At 43.8% G+C, this 17,771-nt stretch overlaps 1 protein-coding gene across 3 annotated transcripts in view; it reads left to right on the top strand.

Annotated features, from left to right (window-relative positions):
- Window positions 1-17,771, top strand: part of camk2g2 (calcium/calmodulin-dependent protein kinase (CaM kinase) II gamma 2) — a 492,136-nt gene that overhangs the window by 329,994 nt on the left and 144,371 nt on the right. For all 3 annotated transcript variants that reach the window (XM_063070378.1, XM_063070379.1, XM_063070380.1), the window contains exons 6-7: window positions 8,789-8,861; window positions 10,159-10,261. In XM_063070378.1, coding sequence (XP_062926448.1) covers window positions 8,789-8,861; window positions 10,159-10,261 — 176 coding nt within the window. The remainder of the gene's footprint in view (window positions 1-8,788; window positions 8,862-10,158; window positions 10,262-17,771) is intronic.

Here is a 17,771-nt window from a genome sequence, read left to right as displayed (position 1 = left end):
ACAAAGCAAAATCACACTTCAGATATACCTGCATATTGCTGAGGAGCATTAGAAATGAGCTAACAGAAAAAAATCAATTGGTGTCCTGGTGAGGTAGGACTAAACCTGATGGCTCACGTTCCATTTCAGCCCATTCCAAACACACAGCTCATCGAGGTTTGATTATGATTCTGATGAAGGATCCAGAGGTCACGATGAACTGCCTCTGCCTACAGCATCACCTGTTTATTTCTTCCCATAGGTACCTGCTGAGTTCCCTTAGCATTCTGTGTGTGTTGCTCAGGATTTCCAGCATCTGCTGAATCTCCTTTGTTTTAGATTATGATCTGCTTGGTTTGACAGAATTCAGTTCTTCATAATGATCTCGTTGATAACCTTTCATCTCCATCAGGTTGGACCCTCAGCCTTCCCTTTTCAAGTGAAAAGAGATGCTGTTTAGATTTTCCTAATGTCTCGGCCCTGGTTGTGGCTTCATTCCTGTAACCTCCTCTAACATGAAAACACAAATACTGAAAGAAACTTATTTGACCATTAAGAAAATCTCCAAATTAGTTTGCTTGTATCATGGCTCAGAATACTGTTTGATAAGATTAGATTAGATTCAACTTTATTGTCATTGTGCCGAGTACAGATACAAAGCCAATGAAATGCATTTAGCATCTCACCAGAAATGCAAAGAATAGTGTTACTTACAAAACAACTGCGAATAAAAAAGTGCTACAGCACACAAATATAAAAGTACTGAGACAGTACAATACTGATGCCATACTGCTGTGATGAGAGGTTCAGCAGTGTCACAGCCTCAGGGAAGAAGCTCTTCCTGTGCCTGCTGGTGCAGGAGCGGAGGCTCCTGTAGCGCCTACTGGATGGGAGGAGAGTAAAAAGTCCATGGTTAGGGTGAGATGCATCCCTGATAATGCTTTTCGCCCTGCCCAGGCAGTGTTTATGGTAGATGTTCTCAATGGTGGGCAATTGGGTGGGCAAAGATGGACTCCTGACCTCATAATCCACCTTGTCATGGTTAGTTAGTTGCTGCCTGTTATGCTGTTGGCATTTAGGGCAGCAAAAGTTCTTCATTGCTATTTTGTAACAATTTGTTTTGACCAGTCAGGGTTGTTAGCCCAAAGCTGAACCCCCGAACTGGAGGACTGGTGGACCACTCTTAGTCTGGCCTCTGCCCTTTGACCTGTTTGGCATGGGTGACCCGACCAAGAGCCAAAGCACAAGGCCCTGACTCCAGCCAACATCGCTCTCTGGGTCCAAACCCAATGACAAGGTCCCCTTGGAGGAACTTGTCATGGCTTTACACCTTATTGTCTCCCTATACTGCACTTTCAAAGATTCAAAGTATATTTACTATCAGCAAATGTATAAATTATACAACCTTGTTTAACAAGCAGTCACAAAGCAAGAAACCTGAAAGAACCCAATTAAAAAAATAAGACCAACCCCAGTGACCGCAGAGAAAGAGGGGGAAAAAAGCAAATAAATCATGCAAACGATAGAAGCAAGAAACAACAACACCATTCCAAACCAAACTGAGTCCTTAGACCCGAATTCCCGGAGCTGCCCAGAGTAGGCCCAAGCCCCAGCCTTCAGTTCATCACATTCGTGGGGCAAGTTGCCGCAAAGTTTGCAGACATGAAGCACTGCAGCCAGAGCAGTCTCACAGCCTTAGCGTCGCTGAGAAAGAGCTCCCGGACTACCTGGGCCGGCAATAAATTGTCTGAACCTCGCACTAGGAACCAGTCCTCGCTGCAATGAATCACTCCAGGTCTAGAACACACCACTCAGTCATTCGTTTCTGACCTGGATTTCACTGCCAAAAAGCTGTTCTCGACCTCTCCAAGTCGGCTCGGCACTTAGAGCAATCCATCCTCACACCCGGGTAAGTTGGACCGGCATTGGAACTCCGCCGTCATGAAAATCATTCACTCCAACCAGCACGGCTCCAAATCCTTGAGCGCTTGCTTTGCCCTCACTCGCCTCTTCGTTGTTTGCGATGATAGTTTACCAAAATTTACTTCAAAAAAGGTGTTACTAATAATGTTTTTAATCAAGTTCCTTTGCTTTCCAACCACAAGTAAGCTGCTGCTGCATGTCTTTGGTAGAGGCATCTTAAACCAGAAGTTTTCTCTGTAACGGTAACAGTATGTTTTGCATCCTTCTTCCCTTGTACTACCTCAAAATATAGATGTGATGAAATGATCTTTATAGATGGCATATGGGGTCATAACCTTGAAGTGTTTGGAGGAAAAATTGGTGGTGTCAAAGGTAGATTTTTTTTTACACAGGGAGTGGTGAGTGCGTGGAACGCCCGGCCAGGGCTGGTGGTAGAGGCAGATACATCAGGGGCATTTAAGAGACTCGTAGACAGGCACATGGAAGAAAGTAAACTGGAGAGGAAAGGGTTAGGCTGATCTTCGAGTAGTTTAAAGGGTCAGTACAACATTGTGGGCTGAAGGGCCTGTTCCGTACTGTTTGATGATCTCTGTGAAATAAAGATTTTCACTGCACCTGGGTACATGTGACAATGATATACCAATTTACCTCATGTTAGTTTTTCAGCTCCAAGGCCAATGAAAATATCTTACCGTACAAGACGTGAAAATGAAAGATTTCTTCCTCATCCCTCAAGCCACAGCAGTTTACTCAAACCCTTGGGCATGTTAATGATATAAAAAATGAGGCCTAGACTATGATTTATGTAGGAACTAAAATGTGGTGTGGCCATTTATTGTAGGGAACTCGTTGCACAAAAAGAAGCCCTGATGTACTGATGTGTTGAAGTGATCTGTATGGATGGCATTCAAAACAATTCTTTCATGCTATCTCGGGACACATATTAAACCATTTACCTGGTTGTGTTTAGTCACTGAATAATTCCTCTTAGACAATCTGCATTACGAGCTGAGAACAAGGTCAACATCAGTGAGCGTACTTTGCTGTATGTAAGAAGATGTTGGATAACATGGGGAAGAAATGGAACTGCATTTGCTGATTGAGGTTGGATCAGGTTTAATGTTGGCCTGTGTGTGGATCATTAAAGTCAGGCATGGTAGATGACCAGTTTCTATTGGGAAAATACTCTGTTCTTTCAGGAATAAATTCATCAATTAAACTTTAGGAAGAGTTACAAGTGGTAGAAAAGTTCCATATGTTCCTTACTGTTTAAAACCTTGAGACACAATAAAAAAGTGTACTTTGTGACTCCAGTCCCGTCAATGTTGACTCCAAACCATAGTTAAGGATGGTCAATAAATTCTGCAATTGCCACAGTGTTCATGCTCCATCAATGAATATAAGAAATTGGTACTGCCACCTTCACGTGGACTTACCCTCACTGTGAATTAACCAACCTGTCCATTCAAATGATCTCTCTTTGTTTGCCTATCCCACCAGCCATCTTTTCAGTGTTTATGGTCTCTTGATATTTACGTGGACATGGTGGTGAAAAGGGCCTGTTTCTGTGCTCTATGACTCCATGACATCCCTATTTTCTGTTAATTAGTTGATCATCTTTTGAGAAGCTGCAGCCACAGCTGACATACCTAGAATCCCAGAGGGAACATTTCACTCTATGGAACATTGGTGCAGAGATATTAGAAAGTCAGGCAGTCTCTGATGCCAGTTTCTACCATTCCCAACAATTAGTTTAGAAACAAAATTGAAATCTAATATAACAAATTCAAAATGACAGCTGAGTTCTTGATTTAAAATACTCTATTAATTAATGTTTTGAGATGAAAAGTGGTTATGATAATGTACTTACTTCATTCAAGAATTATTTGTTTCTGGCCAGTAATTAGAGAAGCAAATTGCAGTAACAACAACACGGTAAATTATCTTCAGTGCTGCCATTTGGAAGACCTTGATCTGTACACATTGTACAAATTGAAGAGGGTCTTTAGTACAGTCCAAGTTTATTGCCATTCAACTGTATATAGTACATGTGTAGCACCAAATGAAGCAACATTGCTCTCGACCGGGGTTCCCAGCCTTTTTTATGCCATGGATCCCTACCATTAACCGAGCAGTCCGTAGACCCCTGGTTGGGAACCCCTGCTCTGGACCAAGGTGCTCAACACAATTAATATAACTTGCACACAACACAAAGGTAATATTACCACTAATAAATTAGCAAATAATGATGTACATCTATGACAAGTCAAAAAAGTAAAGAGTATACACTACTGGTATTTTATTGGTTGGAAAACACTTTGGGAGGTTCTGGGGTCATTCCCGGAGCAGCAGAATTGCAAAACGTTCTTTTTAAATGAGAACCAATCAGTTCCAAGGACTCTGAAATCTTGGAAAATCCATTCTTTATCTTCTGACTGATTCCTTAGGCTCCTGTTCCAGGGAGTTTATTGCAAAATTCTAAAACAAATTGTCAGAGCTTCAAGCCTGCTGGAGGTTTCTTGTCCAATTGATTCTTCGCACTGTTGAAATATCTTACAGCTATAGATTACTTTTGCCATTTAGAGTCATAGGTTCGCCTTTGTTTCAGATGTTCATTTAATGAGTGTGTATTTGTGTCCAATACATTGTTCAGGATGAAAAGACACCCTTTGTCCCACCTCCATTTCCTCCTCTTCTGGGTTGAGGATAGCTTGCTTCCACCCCATTTACTGGGTCACATTCACAGTCCCTGCTGCAGATTTGACAGTGAAGTTGATGGGGTTGGGGATAGTATAGGGTGTTATATGCTCCTTCCGCCGTTTCACCGTGGCCCTTGTGTTTTCCCTTTGTTGAGGTTCAACCTGCTCTGAGATTACCTTCATGGCCCACTCGATTCTGATCAGTCAGTCGAAACACTTCCATAGATTGGTTAAAGTGCTGCAGGATTTTCATAGAACAGGTAACATTACAGCATAGTACAGATCCTTCAGCCCATTAAGTTGTGCAGATCTTATAACCTATTCTAAGATCAATCTAACTCTTCCCTCCTCCATAACCCTATATTTTTCTATCATCCAGTGTTCCTTAAATGTCTCTAATGTATCTGCCTCTAGCACCACCCCTGACAGGGTGTTCCATGCACCCACAACTCTCTGTGTAAATAACTTACCTCTGACATTCCCGCTACACTTTCATCCAATCACTTTAAAATTATGCCCCCTCGCAAGAGAGCTTTGAGATGTCCTTCTACTGTTTTCTCTGTTCTCCTGGAAGCTTCTTCATCTGACAGAGCTGAGAGTAGAGTGCTTGTTTTAGGAACTGATGTTGGATGTGGGCCAAGGATTCCCAAGGGTTGTTGAGGATGTTACACTTTTTCGAGAACATCCTGGCTCATTTCCAGCTGCTCACCTGCTCATCTCCTGCTGTGATGGAGACAGGAATGAAGCGTCTTTTCCAGGAGTCCGGTGTCCAGCGTGAAGGTGAAGCGGCTACCCACCAGAGTGTAATTGGGACCTTGAACTTAGAGATTTGCCTCCCCTATCAATGGACTTAGTGGAACTAGGAAACCAACGTTGGTTGCGGGTACAGCTGTAAGTTATCCATGATTCCGATACATGAGGAGGACGGGGTGAAGATCAGGTCGCTGATGGGTGTGGTGTCACATTTGTGATCTGGGTCATTAGAACCTGTTGACCAAAGATTGGGCTGGTGCAATGGAATCACGGTCAATTTTGTCATCCATCAACATTCCTGTGGTGATGTTGGAATGATGCACAACAGATAGACCCCATTGGCACCAAGGTTTCTTGTCACCATCAATTTTCAAATATGTTCTGGTGGACAAATGAAGCAACGGCACATTCATATAGCAGTGAGTGTAACACTTTACAGTGTCAATTCCCACCACCGCCCGTAAGGAGTTTGTACGTTCTCCTCATGATGGTGTGGGTGTCCTCCCACATTCCAAGGACATATGGGTTAGGGTTAGTGAGATGTGGGCATGCTATGTTGGCACTGGAAGCAAGGTGACACTTGTGAGCTGCACCCAGCACATCCTCAGACATTTGAAATGCAAAAGGAAGCATTTCACTGTATGTTTCAATGTTTTGATCTACAGTATATATGACAAATAAAGCAAAGCTAGAATCTCTCTCTATATTTAATAAAGTTAGTTTGCATCAAGGATGCTCTGCTCAAAAATGTGTAACACCAATGACCCAGTTAGAAAGTGGTGCAAAGCCAGCACCTTGTCCTTGGTGCTGAAGAATTAATATCTCAAAGAAAAGGCAGAGAAAGTTCTTCCATTGGGGTTTCAGTGAAAACATGCTGCCTGGGGCTCAGGAAAGCTTGAAGTCAAATTTGGTGTGTGACGTGAACAGTAACCTCCCTCAAATCTTGGCATTGTGTACCCTAGTTTGAGAGATTTCTGGAGTCTAGAGCTCTTGTTAGAGTCATAAAGCAATAGAGCAGAGATACAGACCCTTTGGCCCAACCACTCCATGCTGGCCACATTGTCTACCCAACTAGTCCCAATTTCATGCATTTGGTTCATATCACTCCAATCCCCTCCCTCCATGTACCTATCAAGAGCTTCTTACATGATACTATTGCACCTGTCTCAACCACCTCCTCCGGCAGCTCATTCCATATACTCACCATCTTCTGCGTGAATAGTTTCCACTAAGGACCCTCGTAAATCTTTCCCTTCTCACGCTAATTCTGTGTCCCATAGTTCAGGACTCCACTACCCTGGGGAAATTTCAAAGTTCTAAGTACATTTATTGTCAAAGAATGTATAAACTACACAACCATGACATTCATCTCCTTACAGGCAACCACAAAACAAGAAACCCAAAAGAATCCATTAAAAACAGACCACCAAACACCCAATGTGTAGAGAGAGAGAGAGAGGAAATAAACACAAATCATGCAAAGAATAAAAGCAAGCAATAGCTTTCAGAACAAAAATGAGTCCATAGACGTGAAGCCTGGAGCACGCCACAGCCTCAGCCACAGATCATCACACAGCGGAGCAAGATGTCATGGAGCTTACAGACATGAAGCCTGGAGCGGCCACAGCTACAGCCACAATACAGTGGGGAATGGACCGTTATAGTCCACTTTAACAATGCTGCTGATAACTTCAAACAACTCTGCAAGGTCACCCTTTATTCTCCTACATTCCACTGGCGATATCCTTGTGGATTTTTCCTCCACTCTTTCCATTTTAACCATGTCCTTCCTATAATAAGGTGACCAAAACTGTACACAGTACTCCAAGTCCAAATCCAATACATTTCAGTTTAGCACTTATCATTACTACTGTAGAAACGCCAATGCCCACGAACGTAAAATCCTACAAAATATAGTGGATACAGCCCAATCCATCATGGGTGAAGACCTCCCCACCATTGAGCACATCTACACAGAGTGTTGTTGCAGGAAAGCAGCATCCATCATTAGGGATTCCACCCCCCCCCCCCCACCACCACCACCACCACCACCACACAGGTCATGCTGTCTTCTCACTGGCATTGGGAAGAAGGTACAAGAGCCTCAGGACTTACATGATCAGGTTCAGGAACCATTATTACCCCTCAACCATCATCCTCTTGAACCAAAGAGGATAACTTCACTTCCCCCATCATTGATATGTTCCCACAACCAATGGACTCACCTTCAAGAACCCCTCATCTTGTGCTCTCAATACTTACTGCTTATTTATTATTATTATTATTTCTTTCTTTATGTATTTGCAGTTTGTTGTTTTTTGCACTCTGATTGAATGCCCAAGTTAGTGTGGTCTTTGTGGTTTTTATTCTACTATGGATTTATTGAGTATGCCCACAAGAAAATGATTCTCAGGGTTGTATATGATGATGTAGATGTACTTTGGCAATAATTTACTTTGAACTTTGATGGCAAGAAGTGTGTAGCACGTTGAAAGTTGATTTCTCAGAACTTACAAGTTCAGCAGGACTGCTATACCTGTGAGTCTTTCAACTCTCCCAAATCCAAGTTTTTCTACATTGCAAAACCGACAACTTTATTTTCAGAGTCAGGAAGCAAGAGCCCAAACTGCAGAAGGAAATGAACTGAATCAGAATTAGTATCAGGTTTAATATCGCTGGCATATGACATGAAATTTGTTGCTTTGCGGTAACCAGTACATTGCAATGCATAAAAAACTATACAATAAGGTAATCTACAGTATATATTTCTAAATAAATATAAATATAATTAAATTAAACTGTGCAAAAAAACTAGCAAAATGAATACTGAGGAAGTGTTCATGGGTTCATTGTCCATTCAGAAATCTGATGTGAGAGGGGAAGTAACTGTTCCTAGAACATTGAGTGTGTGGTTTGAAGAATCTGTACCTCCTCCCTGATGGTAGCAGAAGGATATGTGGAAATACAGAGTGATGCTGCACATGACAGGAGGAATGCTGGGGGTTAATAAAAACTGCTCTGTTAATTCTATGTTCTATCACTGCAGAAAAGTGGAACAATAAGATTATGTTAGCAAAGTTCAAAAGACAGATGGGCAGAAGCACCTGCTTGTCATAGACTGCAGAGGTGTGTTGATAAATGAAGATTAATAATTCTGTAAGAATCTTGTAATAGCTCTGGTGATTTACCACAACTTCATTAGCCAGATCCTCTGTGAGTTTGTCAAAAAAAATATATATATATGCCAAATGCCCTTGCTATCCTGAGAGGTATGGGAGTCATGGGCACTGTCCTTATTACTTATTTCTATAATAGATTACCATTCATGGGTTCTGTTGTTTCTCTTTTCTCTCCTTCACCCATACCCTCTCCTTCCATCCATTACCCCTTGCCTTCCTTTCCCCGCTTTCTCTCCTTCCCATTTGTTTTTACAGTCAGTGTATTCATCAGATCCTCGAAAGTGTCAACCACATTCATCAGCATGACATAGTGCACAGAGACCTCAAGGTCAGTATTTGCTAATGCAAGTGCAAGGGTGAATTTATCTCACGTGGGGGGAGTCAGGGTGGCCCCCAGCTGTTGCCTGTTCTCTCGCACTGTTCAGAACTTGTAAGTTCCAGTGAGGTATTGCTGTTATGACTAGTAGCTGGCCATGGAGTCACCCAGAATGCACGCTCAGTGCCTGAGCACCAAACGATGTGCGGGCTGCCCTCTAGCAGAGATTTACTTCACTGAGTGCTGCCATGTTTTCTATCTTCTGGTCCCTGCATTTGATGAACTGTCACATGGACACCAGGGCAAGAGTGGGAGCTTTGTGTTCTGTCTCTGCACACTTGTGTTTGACTTGGGACACTGATGTTGCACATCTTTGGAACCAATTAGTCCAAAATTTCAATCACTTTTGACTCCTTTTCACTGTCAGAGTACAATTGGAAAGCATCGATATTGTGAACTTCAATTGATCTTTTTTTAAATATACATTATGTTCTAGATTGTTAACTTTGCTAGTTTTATGCACTAGCAAAATGCATTATTACTAAAGCCCAGTCCAATGAATTACCAAATTCTGAGAGGCTTCCAAGTGCTGATCTAGAGTTAATGGTAGGGCAATTGGTTTGTACATTCCTATCTGTTAATTTAAGTACCATAACTAACAGATAATCTTTAACCAAACATATTTTGTTTCACTCACAAAATAGGCATGGTATTTTACATTTGGGAAGCAGAGACCACTTCAAAGCACCTTAATTATTTGTATTTATAATTGGACGTTAGTCAGCAGGAAGATAGCAAGTGAGTTCACAAGTCTTGAGTCTGTTTCCAGTTCTGTGCAGATGTGCTACAGCTGTGCCCCCTGGTGTGCATGTGTTAGTTGTGTCAATGTTACTGACTGGGTGTTTTGCCAAGGGCTGCCATGTTCCCTATGATCTGGTCCCTACATCTGCTGAACCATCATAGAGGCGTCAGGACAAGAGTGGGGAGCTTGGCTTTGTCTCTCTGCACTTGTGTTTGACTTCGGACACTGATATCCAATATCATTGGATCCAATTAGTTGGAAATTCCCATCATTTTGACCACTTTCACTATCAGAGTAATAGTGATCTATGTTCTATGTTCTAAAACATTTAATACAGAAGATCAGATAGAAACAGGGCGTTGACTAAACCTACATAACCAACAATGACAGAGGCTGAGCCATTAGAAGCAAACTTAATTACTGACCAATGCTTCTGAAGTGTCACCGTTCCAGTGTTGTGTGTTGCTTTGTCCATAATCACCTCTCTGATTGTTTCCACTCCCGAAGCCAGAGAACTTGCTGCTTGCAAGTAAATGCAAAAATGCAGCCGTGAAGCTAGCTGACTTTGGACTGGCGATTGAAGTTCAAGGTGATCAGCAGGCATGGTTTGGTAAGTTCCTGAATTACTTGTTACAACTGCATGTAAAACCTATCAGAGTGTCTTTGAGCATAAGGTATGGTGCAGCTTCCGTCGTTTTTATGATGTAAAACGTGGCTGTGGTACTTTACACTCAGCAGCCACTTTATTAGGTACACCTGTACACCTGCTTCTTCATGCCAAGATCTAATCAGCCAATCAGGTGGCAGCACCTCAATGTATAAAAACACGCAGACATTGTCAAGAGGTTCAGTTGTTGTTCAGACCAAACATTAAAATGGGGAAGAAATGTCATCTAAGTGACTTTGATTGTTGTTGCCAGATTTGGTGGTTTGAGTATCTCAGAAACTGCTGATTTCCGGGGATTTTCACACACAGGTATCTAAAGTTTACAGAGAGTGGTATGAAAAACAGAGGGAAAGAAATCCAGTGAGTGGAAGTTCTGCAGTTAAAAACACCTTGTTAATGAGAGAGGGCAGAGGAGACTGGTCAGACTGACAGGAAGGTGGCAGTAACTCAAATAGCCATGTGTTACAACAGTGATGTGCAGAAGAGCATCTCCAAATGCACAACACGTCAAACCTTGTAATGGATGGACTACAACAGCAGAAGACCACAAATATACACTCAGTGACCACTTTATTAGATATAGGAGGCAACTAATGAAATGGCCACTGACTGTAAGATCCCTGTTTACCAAATAGTCAATGAATTGCAGGAGGGTTGTTCTGCAAGGATCTCAGATCACAAAATGAATGAATAAATCACCATTTCAGCATCCATAGTTTAGTAAACTAAGAGATTCTGCAAATGCTGGAAATCCAGAGCAACACACACAAAGTGGTGGAGGAACTCAGCAGGTCAGGCGGCATCTATGGAGAGGAATAATGAGAGGCCTTGGTCTGAAATGTTCGGTTTATTCCCCTGCATAGGTGCTGCCTGACCTGCTGAGTTCTTCCAGCATTTTGAGTGATACACGGCTCAGTTTTCATCAATAAGAATCTTGCTGTAAACTGGCTGCAGGGAGAGTATCTCAGTCTGTTTTGTGACAGAAAGCAGTGCCGCCTGATCTAACCCATAATTCAGGAGCAGTCATTGACACAAATACCATCAGCTCCAGTCAAAACAGAGTGACAGCGTAAAGTTTATTTTTGTTCATTTTGAGTCAAGGAGCTTTGAAAGTCAAGTTATTTCATATGCACAGGTGCAGTGAAAATCTTACTTGAAGCAGCATCGCAAGGACATTGCATATAAACAGACACCTCGCATGTAAACAGACGCATCGCATATAAACAGGCGCGTCACATACAAATAGGTACATTGTATGTAAAAAGACATATTGCAAATGAACAGATGCGTTGCATATAAGAAGACATATCCCATATAAACAGACGCATCACATATAAAAAGACATATTGCATACAAACAGACGCTTCGCATATAAAAAGATATATCGCATATAACAGGCACATCGCATATAAAAAGACGTATAGCATATAAACAGACACGTCACACGTAAACAGACCCTTAGTATATAAACAGACACGTCGCGTACGAACAGCCATCACATACAGATACGTCGCATACAAACAGGCACGTCGCATATAAAAAGACATATTGCATATAAACAGGCAACTAGTATACAAACAAACACGTCGCGTTACATATAAACAGATGCATCACATAGAGACAGACACGATACATATAAACACCATATGAAAGGGTTAAAGTACAGGGAGCGTTTGCTCTGGGCTTGTACACACTGGAGTTTAGAAGAATGGGGAGAGGATCTCACTGAAACCTATTGAATACTGAAAGGCCTAGATAAAGCAGATGTTTCCTATATTGGAGGTGGATTTGGACCAAAGGGACAAGACCATCACTACACGCGCTAACCAGAAGCCATGGATGACCGCGGAGGTGTGTGCGCTGCTGAGGACCCGTGACTTCGCCTTCAGAGCAGGCGACAAGGCAGCCCTAACAACGGCGAGGGCCAAACTGTTCTGGGCTATCAGAGAGGCAAAGTGTGCACACGCCCAGCGAATCCACAGCCACTTCCAGGACAGCGGCAACATACGGCGCATGTGGAAGGGCATTCAGGACATCACCAACTACAAGGCAACACCACCTGCCTGTGCTGGTGATCCCTCCCTCCCAGATGCGTTGAACAACTTCTACGCTCGTTTTGAGGTGGAAAATGACATGGTGGTGAGGAAGACCACCCCTCCTCCAAACAACCAGGTGCTGTGTCTTACTGTGGCCGATGTGAGGAGAACCCTGTGCAGGGTAAACCCACGGAAGGCTGCTGGACCAGACAATATTCCTGGCAGACCAGCGAGGATGTGCAGACCAGCGAGCTGAGATTCTCATTGACTTCCTCAACATCTCCCTGAGCAACGCTGTCGTTCCAACGTGCTTCAAGGCCGCCACCATCGTCCCCATGCCGAAGAAGTCTTCAGTGTCCTGCCTCAACGACTACCATCCCATCACACACATGTCCATCATCATGGAGTGTTTCGAGAGGCTCGTCATGAGGCACATCAAGACCCTGCTGCCCCCCTCACTGGACCCCCTGCAGTTCACGTACCATCCCAACCACTCAACAGACGACGCCATTGCCATCACCCTCCACCTGGCCTTAACCCACCTGGACAAAAAAGACACGTACGTTCGAATGCTGTTCATAGACTTCAGTTCAGCATTCAACACAATCATTCCTCAGAAACTGATTGGAAAGCTGAGCCTACCGGGCCTGAACACCTCCCTATACTGGGAGACCTCAGTCAGTCCGGATTGGAAGCAGGATCTCCAACACAATCACACTGAGCACGGGGGGCCCCCAGGGTTGTGTGCTCAGTCCGCTGCTGTTCACTCTGCTGACCCACGACTGGCTGCAACACACAGCTCGAACCACATCATCAAGTTCGCCGATGACACGACCGTGGTGGGTCTCATCAGCAGGAACGATGAGTCAGCATACAGAGAGGAGGTGCAGCGGCTAACAGACTGGTGCAGAGCCAACAACCTGTCTCTGAATGTGAACAAAACAGAAGAGATGGTTGTTGACTTCAGGAGGACATGGTACGACCATTCTCCGCTGAACATCGTCAACTCCTCCATAAAGATTGTTAAGAGCACCAAATTTCTTGGTGTTCACCTGGCAGAGAATCTCAATTGGTCCCTCAACACCAGCTCCATAGCAAAGAAAGCCCAGCAGCGTCTCTACTTTCTGCGAAGGCTGAGAAAAGTCCATCTCCCACCCCCATCCTCATCACATTCTACAGAGGTTGTATTGAGAGCATCCTGAGCAGCTGCATCACTGCCTGGTTCGGAAATTGCACCATCTCGGATCGCAAGACCCTGCAACGGATAGTGAGGTCAGCTGAGAAGATCATCAGGGTCTGTCTTCCCGCCATTACAGACATTTACACCACACGCTGCATCCGTAAAGCAAACAGCATTATGAAGGACCCCACGCATCCCTCATACAAACTCTTCTCCCTCCTGCCATCTGGCAAAAGGCACCAAAGTATTGGGCTCTCACGACCAGATTATGTAACAGTTTCTTCCCCCAAGCCATCAGACTGGTCAATACCCAGAGCCTGGACTGACAACAACCTACTGCCCTCTACTGTGCCTACTGTCTTGTTTATTATTTATTGTAATGCCTGCACTGTTTTGTGCACTTTATGCAGTCCTGAGTAGGTCTGTAGTCTAGTGTAGTTTTGTGTTGTTTTACGTAGTTCAGTGTAGTTTTTGTATTGTTCATGTAACACCATGGTCCTGAAAAACGTTGTCTCATTTTTACTGTGTACTGTACCAGCAGTTATGGTCAAAATGACAATAAAAAGTGACTTGACTTGACTTGAGTTTCAGAATTGAAGGACATCCCTTTAGATCAAGAGATGAGAAGGAATTTCTTAAGCCAGAGGCTGGTAAATCTGTGGAATTCATTGTCGCAGACGGCTGTGGAGGCCAAGTCATTGGGTATATTTAAAGCGGACATAGATAGGTTCTTAATTAGTAAGAGAATCAAAGGTTCTGTGGAGCAGGCAAGAGAATGGGATTTAGTTAATAAATTAGCCCTGATGGAATGGCGGAAAAACACAATGGGCCAAATGGCCTAATTCTGCTCCTATGTCTTATGTTCTTAAGAGGACTAGAATATAAAAGCAAGGATGTAATGCTGAGGCTTTATAAGGCAATGATCAGACCGCACTAGGAGTACTGTGAGCAATTTTGGCCTCTTTATTGAAGAAAGGATATGTTGCCATTGGAGAGGGCCATGAGGAGGTTCATGAGAATGATACCAGAAATGAAAGGAGGAGCATTTGATGGCCCTGGGCCTGTGCTGAGATTCAATGAGGGAATCTCATTGAAACCTATTGAATATTGAAAGACCTGGACAGAGTGGATGTGGAGAGGGTGTTTCTTATAGTGAGGTAGCCTAGGACCAGAAGGCACAGCATCAGGATGGAAGGGTGTCCCTTTAGAATAGTGGTGAGGAATAATTTCTTTAGCAACACACACCAAATGCTGGAGGAACTCAGCAGGTCAGGCAGCACCTTCAGGACTGGAAAGGAAGGGGGGAAAATGCCAGAATAAAAAAGTGGAGGAGGGGGGAGAAGGAGGACTGGCTAGAAGGTGATTGGTGAAGCCAGGTGGGTGGGGGAGATAAACAGATGGAGAGGAAGGAATCTGATTAGAGAGGAGAGTGAATAATAGGAGAAATGCAGGAGGAAGGGCGCCAGGGGCAGGTGAGGAGAAGAGGTAAGAGGCCAGAGTGAGGAATAGAAGAAGGGAAGGGGGGGGAAAAAATCACTGGAAGGAGAAATTAAGGTTCATGAAATCAAGTTGGAGGCTACCCAGACTGAATATGAGGTATTGCTCCTCCATCCTGAGGCAAAAGAAGGGTCTTGGCCTGAAACTTCAATTGTTTATTCATTTCCGTAGATGTTGCCTGGCCTGCTGAGTTCCTCCAGAGTTTTGTGTGTGTTGCTCTGGATTTCCAGCATCTGCAAAACCTCTTGTCTTTAAGAACCTCTTTCGCTAGAGTGTGGTGAATCTGTGAAATTCATTGCCACAAGGGGATGTAAGGGACAAATCATTGGGTATATTTAAGGCAGAGTTTGATAGGATCTTGATTAGCAAGGGCATCCAAGGTTACTGGGAAGGGAGAATGGGGCAATTGAGAGAGGCAATAAATCAGCCATGATGGAATGGTGAAGTGGTCTCACGGGCCGAATGGCCTCATTCTGCTCCTACATCTTCTGGACCTGTGTGAATACATAGTTAAATTCTTTCATCCTTGACCCACATCCGTCCTCTCTGGTCTGCACTAGTCCAGCTGTGTTTGCCAACATCTGGATACCTTGCAGCTAAAGCGTTGCCCTAAAATATCCAGTTAGTCTTTTGTCAGGTAAAATAATTATATTAACAAGGTTGCAAGCAATGTGGAAGAGATAAGTGCTACTTAAGTAAATTGAAAGCATATACTTGCACCCTGTAGTGTCATGAGTAGACAGCCTGCAAACTGCAACACTTCTCTTGATCTTCCTGTTAAGATTCAGTATGTTAGTGAAAAGGAAGCCTGAATCATCTCCACGTGTTAGACTGTTGTAGAGTACGTTTGCCAACCAAACTGGAGCTAATTAGTCAATTGTCACCATTTTTCCTCAGTAGTTTCTACTTATAGGCTCATGCAGCACAGAAACAGGCCCTTCAGCACACCTCGTCCATGCCAACCAAGATGACCATCTAAGTCAGTGCCACTTGCCCGTATTTGGCCCATACCCCTCTAAACCAGGGGTTCCCAACCTGTTGTCCACGGACTCTTTGCTTAATTGTGTCGGTGCATGGCATAAAACAGCGGTCCCCAACCACCGGGCCGCAGAGCATATGCTACCGGGCCGCGAGGAAACAATATGAGTCAGCTGCACCTTTCCTCATTCCCTGTCACGCACTGTTGAACTTGAACATAGGGTTGCCAACTGTCCCGTATTTGCCGGGACATCCCGTATATTGGGCTAAATTGGTTTGTCCCGTATTTCCCCCACTAAGATAGAGCGTTCCTTTGAAACCTTTCGTGCTGAAATGGCATGAAGCGAAAACGCAATTACCATTAATTTACAGTAGATGGGAAAAATTTTTGAGCGTTCCCAGACCCAAAAAATAACCTAACAAATCATACCAAATAACACATAAAACTGAAAATAAATAACGCTAACATATAGTAAAAGCAGGAATGATATGATAAATACACAGCCTATATAAAGTAGATATAATGTATGTACAGTATAGTCAGGAAGATGAAGGGAAAACCGATTTGTGGAGGAAAAAAATCGGCACGTACCTGCATGCGCAATCACGCATGCGCACACAGGTGCCCGCGCTAGGCTTCATGGTCATGGTAGTCTTTCCTGGGGTAAAGTGTCCCGGGATTTGACTGCTACTTTTGTCCCTTATTTGGGAGTGAGAAAGTTGGCAACCCTAACTGTAAAAGACATATTGAGGTGAGTTTAACCCTACTTGAACACTCCCCCCCCCCCCATCGGCCTGTCCACAAGAAAATTGTCAATATTAAACCGCAGTGTGAAAAAGGTTGGGGACCCTTGGCATAAAAGATGTTAGGGACCCCTGGTCCAAACCTTTCATATTCACACACGTACCTGTCAAGTGCCTCTTCAACCTCCTTCTCTGGCAACTTCGTTCCATTTACCAGCTGCTCTCTGGTGACCCTTTGTCAGGATGCTCTTCAGTCGAGGGATAGAGTTTAAGAGTTGCGATGTAATGATGCAGCTCTATAAAACTCTGGTTAGGCCACACTTGGAGTACTGTGTCCAGTTCTGGTCGCCTCACTATAGGAAGGATGTGGAAGCATTGGAAAAGGTACAGAGGAGATTTACCAGGATGCTGCCTGGTTTAAAAAGTATGCATTATGATCAGAGATTAAGGGAGCTAGGGCTTTACTCTTTGGAGAGAAGGAGGATGAGAGGAGACATGATAGAGGTGTACAAGATAATAAGAAGAATAGATAGAGTGGATAGCCAGCGCCTCTTCCCCAGGGCACCACTGCTCAATACAAGAGGACATGGCTTTAAGGTAAGGGGTGGGAAGTTCAAGGGGGATATTAGAGGAAGGTTTTTTACTCAGAGAGTGGTTGGTGCGTGGAATGCACTGCCTGAGTCAGTGGTAGAGGCAGATACACTAGTGAAGTTTAAGAGACTACTAGACAGGTATATGGAGGAATCTAAGGTGGGGGCTTATATGGCAGGCAGGGTTTGAGGGTCGGCACAACATTGGGGCCGAAGGGCCTGTACTGTGTTGTACTATTCTATGTTCTATGTTCAGTCCTGAGGAAGGGTCTCGGCCCGAGACATCAACTGTTTATTCATTTTCATAGACGCTGCCTGACCTGCTGAGTTCTTCCAGCATTCAGTGTATGTTGTTCTGGGTTTCCGCTATCTGCAGACTTTCTCGTGTTTATGTTGCCCTTCAGGTTCCTATTCAACCTCTACGCTCT

Source organism: Mobula hypostoma, chromosome 18 (genome assembly GCF_963921235.1).
Source record: "Mobula hypostoma chromosome 18, sMobHyp1.1, whole genome shotgun sequence".
Lineage (NCBI taxonomy): Eukaryota > Metazoa > Chordata > Chondrichthyes > Myliobatiformes > Myliobatidae > Mobula > Mobula hypostoma.
The sequence above is the reverse complement of the archived record's forward strand: the minus strand, read 5'-3'. Positions and strand labels throughout refer to the sequence as shown.